This window comes from Oryzias latipes, chromosome 3 (assembly GCF_053564925.1).
Source record: "Oryzias latipes strain Hd-rR chromosome 3, Olatipes_Hd-rR_3.1".
Lineage (NCBI taxonomy): Eukaryota > Metazoa > Chordata > Actinopteri > Beloniformes > Adrianichthyidae > Oryzias > Oryzias latipes.
The window spans coordinates 32,110,208-32,114,961 of record NC_136239.1 but is presented as its reverse complement, the minus strand read 5'-3'; the positions used below and the strand labels follow the sequence as shown (position 1 = coordinate 32,114,961).

Genomic DNA, 4,754 nt, shown 5'->3' with positions numbered 1-4,754 from the left:
GAAATAATACTGGTTTCTCATGCGCACAAGATAGTGTCTGATGCCAGTTATAAAAATAAAATAAAATTGTATTTTACTGTAAAATCAATCAATAGCAAAACACAAAAGCAAATACACATCAAATGGACTGAATTTAGTTCTCTGATTTTTTTATTATTGCGTTGGACCAGTTTTCACTCAGATATTACTGATTGTATCGTCAGTCAAGTTTCCCTTTACAATAACGAACTGCATGAATAAACACCCTATGGCAATGCAGGTCACAATCCCTTATAAAAAAATAAAATAAAATAAAAGAAATGTACTGGAAGCAGAGGCAGAGCTACTAGGTGGCAAGGAGGGGGGGGCAGCTAGCAGCTGTCAGTATTTGTGTCATTATTGACAAAGATTGAGAAAACACCAGTACATGGTTCTTTAAGCATTGCAAAAACAACAGAAGCAATATTTTGAAATGGAATCTTGAGCCCCTCAAATTATACATTTTACTTATTATTTACGTATATTTGATCCTTCCATTTGTTATGACCATCAACTTGGCTGTTCTAATTTTTCACCCTTCCAAGGTCTTCTGCCCCCCAATGCTCCAACTTCACACTTAGAGGAAATCTGAACACTTTTAATATGTCCAGATATAAGTTTTAACAAATGATCTTAAACGGAGGTATCGAACGTAATCATGTGTGTAAAGTTGCAAATTGTCATTCATATTTCACTTTATGTTTACAAACAGCTCTGAATAAACACCTGATGAACATGAAAGAGGTCAGAGTCACGAGCAGCACCGCTGCAGTCAGGAACAGAACCACATCCACAGAGTGGTAGGAGAACCATGACATGTTGTAGGACTGAGCTTTCAGGTGAGCAGCACCTTTGTGTCTCATGACAAACTCTATCCAGAAGAGGGCTTTGTCCATCGGCTTCACCTGCTGATCTCTGTGCAGCCTGGAGAGTCTCTGCATGTTCATCCTGTAGGAGGGTTCAGTCAGGACTTCCTGTATGGCCTTCAGGAAGCTGTCATCTTTCTCCACTGTGGATACTGAGAGAATTTTTGCTCCCCCTCTTTCCTGCAGCCGGAGAAGGTTGTCATACTGATCAAAAAACAAAGGCAGACCCACAACTGGGACTCCGTGGTACAAAGTCTCTTGGACTCCATTAGTTCCTCCATGAGCCACAAACAGCTTGATCTTTGGATGTCCTAGAAGGTCATTCTGAGGCATCCAGTCCACCACTAAAGTGTTGTTGCCTAAAGAGGCAGGTCTTTTGCCTTTGTACCTCCAGATTACTTTCTGTGGCAGTTTAGCAAAAGCTGCAGCGATCTCATTCGCCAAGTCATCAGGAAGTTCATTAATAAAAGTTCCCAGAGACAAGATGATGAATCCATGCTCTCCAGAACTCTGTACAAACTCCTCCAAATGTTCAGGGAGGGGTTTAGCAGGTTTACACTGAAACCCTCCCATGTACACAACATTGGGCATTGTGGGGCGTGGATAGTCAAACACAAAATCTGATCTCATCAACCAAATGTCTGCATCTGTCTTGATCTGATTGAAGTCATGATCAGGACCGAGGTACTTGTCACATGTCGGTTGGTATATTTGCTTAGCTAACACATCATTTTGTGTGTACGTCACCAAATATAAAATCACGTTTTTAACTCTTTGCAAAAAGGTCATCCTGTCAGTGTTGCCTGATCCTGTCACAGGAACATAGGATAAAGGAGAAGGAGCGATGGAGAAATGAGCCTCCATGGGTGTTAACCAGCGAACATTATAAACCAATGGAAGATTCAAATATTTGGCCAAAATGGCTCCACCACCCCAGCAGGGGTCAGTGAGCACCAGATCAAATTTGCTCTCATTTAAGGTTTTCATAAGTGCTGCATCATCCAGCACAGCTGACACTAATTCACATACAGCTGAATGAGCTTCAAAAAATACTCCAATGACTCCCACAGAACTGAAAAGGAAACTTGTCAAGGGGAGAGCACCACGTTCAAACTGTAGAAAGTCAGCTACAGTTTTGCTGATAAACTTTTCATCTATGCTTCTTTCAACAGGAACGGTGAAGCTCTTGTAATGGGGCGCATGCTCCTTAATGTACCAGCTCTTGGTGGAGCGCAGAACGGTCAAGCTGTGTCCTCTGGAGTGTAAAGCTTGAAGTAGGATGTCCATGTTGATCCAGTGGCTGCCCTCTGCAGGAAAGACCAGGATGTTGCCTCCATGGCAGAAGCTGGGAGTGAGGAGGAGAACCAGCAAAACACAGCAGCACAGAGGCAACTTCATCTGCAACGAAACCAATGAAAACATATTAAAAACCACAAAGACAACAACATAAAAACACAAATTATTTGAAGACAAAATATATTTTACTAGGGGTGTAATAATTATTCAACTTAATTGATTCATATTCCTCTGATCAAACTAGATCTTTCTGAGGCACCAATCAAATCAAACTATATCGTTATAAAATTGTTTCAAAATGAAATAAACTGCTTTTATTGATCTTGGAAAATACCATTTGGAATTACACACAGTAGTTTTATTTTACTATAACGTAAAAACAGCTAAGTTCATCACAGCTGACTACACACGTGATGGCAGCAAAAACAGTCCATCATTTCAGTCCAGCGTGTGGAAACACTTTGAATTCTGCAAAGACATGTGACCAGACCGTGTGGTAGACTGATCTAATAATGTTGTATTTGTTTTGATGTGGAAAAACAACAGGGGGCTGAGCTTTACTAAACTAAACTGTGAATCAATTTGCCATTAATTCTTGTTTACTTGTGTTTTTGTACACATATTTAACTTACACTTGAATAGATTGCACTTTTAGATACCAATCCCCTATTTAGAGGTTTTGGTACAGTCGTCTTTTTTAATCTTTTAAGTTTTCTTTTTTTTGTTTAAGTCAGCAGTTTTAGTCTTTTTATGAAGTTCATGATACCTGGGTATTTTACTGTTCTTATACTTTTATGTCATTGTTTTTATATTCCTATGTCATTGATTTTTATACTTTTATGAGATTGTTTTTTTTAATATACTTTTTATGTCATTGTTCTTATACTTGTTTGAGTGTTCTATTTTTATCCTCAAGTCTTTTATATGTTTTGTGTAAAGCTTATTATTAAATAGAATAAAACACACACACATTAAAAACAATAAAATAGTAAAAAGTAGCAATAGATTAAAAAGATTACCGTAATAGATATAAAAAAAAAAGATTAATCATTTTAAAATCAGTAGGTAAAAAAATAAAAAATGACAAGAAAGTACTTTTAAGAAGTCCTGCCAGAGAGTTGTATTGCCTGATGGCACTTCACCTGCACTGTTCCGTACCCTGGTACTTATCTCTGAGTCACACTGGTTGTACTTTTGGCTAAAAATGTTCTGGATCAATTTTACGTCAGTGAATCGGATCGTTTAAAATGCAGTAATACCGACTATGAATTGTATTAATGACCACTAATTATGATGTAAATTGTTACACCCCTATATTTCGCACCTCTAAAGAATAATAAGCTCTTTTTTTAATGCATTTTGTCTGCTCATCAAAACTATTCCATTTTTATGTAGATATGTTGCAGTTAATGAGCTAAACACCTGGTGAGAGAGAAAAATTAAGGAAGTCAGTGTGACTTTTTGAAGGTTTTCTTTTTTCTATTTTTTTTTTTACACTATGGCATACAACCTGAAACAGTTTAGGTGTGTTTATGTTGTCTGTCTGATCCTGTTCTGGGTTGTACTGAAACCTAGTGAGTTTATTAAAGTTCTGTCCTATTCTATTCTTCACTGGGTTGCCAAGTCTGCTTGTTTTTAAGCAATGTCCGGCTTGCTTATTTGTGTAATCCCTTGCATATGTCTTCAACAATATATATTGGCCTTAATGATTAGAAGAAGAATTTTAAATATTACAGATTCAAGGTCCAATTTGCCATAGTACACACAAAACAAATAAAATACTTAAAAAAATCAAAAGTATTCATGATACAAGCATAAAAACAGTGACATAAAATTACCAAGTATCATAACCTAAATAAAAATACTAAAACTATTGCAGACTAAAACACAATGGTTTAAGCACATTAAAAAAAATTTAAATCAATGTTTATAGACGTATGAAGCCGTTCATTCTCTAAATAAAAGTGAAGTGACTGGTGGCTTGTTTCTCTTGCGCAATTTGGCAACCCGGAAGATCGGAACTTTCCGTTTTGATCCTAGTTTTTACATTTAAAAAAAGAGAAAGAAATAAAGAAAGAAAGAGGATGTGAAAACTGGATAAACTCTGAAACTATTTTGCAACTCTCTGGATTCGAAACGTGTCTACGTACGGTGCTCGTTTTGTCTCCAACAGACAGGTAGTCCGGAGTTGTTGTCCACCTGGGTGCAGCTGCTCACTGCGCATGCGCAGAAAGGCCCGAGGTTGAAACGTCTGCTGCGGGTGGAACGAGAACACCTCACACAGTCAAGTGGGATAGTAATCGCGAGAGACGTTTAGGGTGCGTTTGTGCGTGTTTAAACAATCTCTTTCGTCATTAATAATCCTACACAATAACAAAAAATGTTTTCTGCTGCATACAGATCAGTAAAAACACACTGCAAATAAAAGGAATCAAACCACATTTTTTTAAAGCTCACATTGTTTGTTTTTGAAATGATCAAATTCTATTTTTACAATTTTAGGGGTATTTTGATGTCAAAATTTAAAGGCAAAAAATCCTGTCTTTTCTTTCCCATTTATTGGGGAGGATGATG

General features: G+C 37.2%; 1 protein-coding gene across 1 annotated transcript; it reads right to left on the bottom strand.

Moving 5' to 3' along the window:
- Nucleotides 1-132: 132 nt before the first annotated feature.
- LOC101175367 (UDP-glucuronosyltransferase 2A2) lies at nucleotides 133-4,485 on the bottom strand. The gene is made up of 2 exons (XM_004084513.5): nucleotides 4,331-4,485; nucleotides 133-2,282 (listed from the first exon to the last, which is right to left on the bottom strand). The coding sequence occupies exon 2, from the start codon at nucleotides 2,280-2,282 to the stop codon at nucleotides 699-701; it is 1,584 nt and encodes a 527-aa protein (XP_004084561.1). The 5' UTR covers nucleotides 4,331-4,485; the 3' UTR covers nucleotides 133-698.
- Between the last annotated feature and the right edge of the window lie 269 nt (nucleotides 4,486-4,754).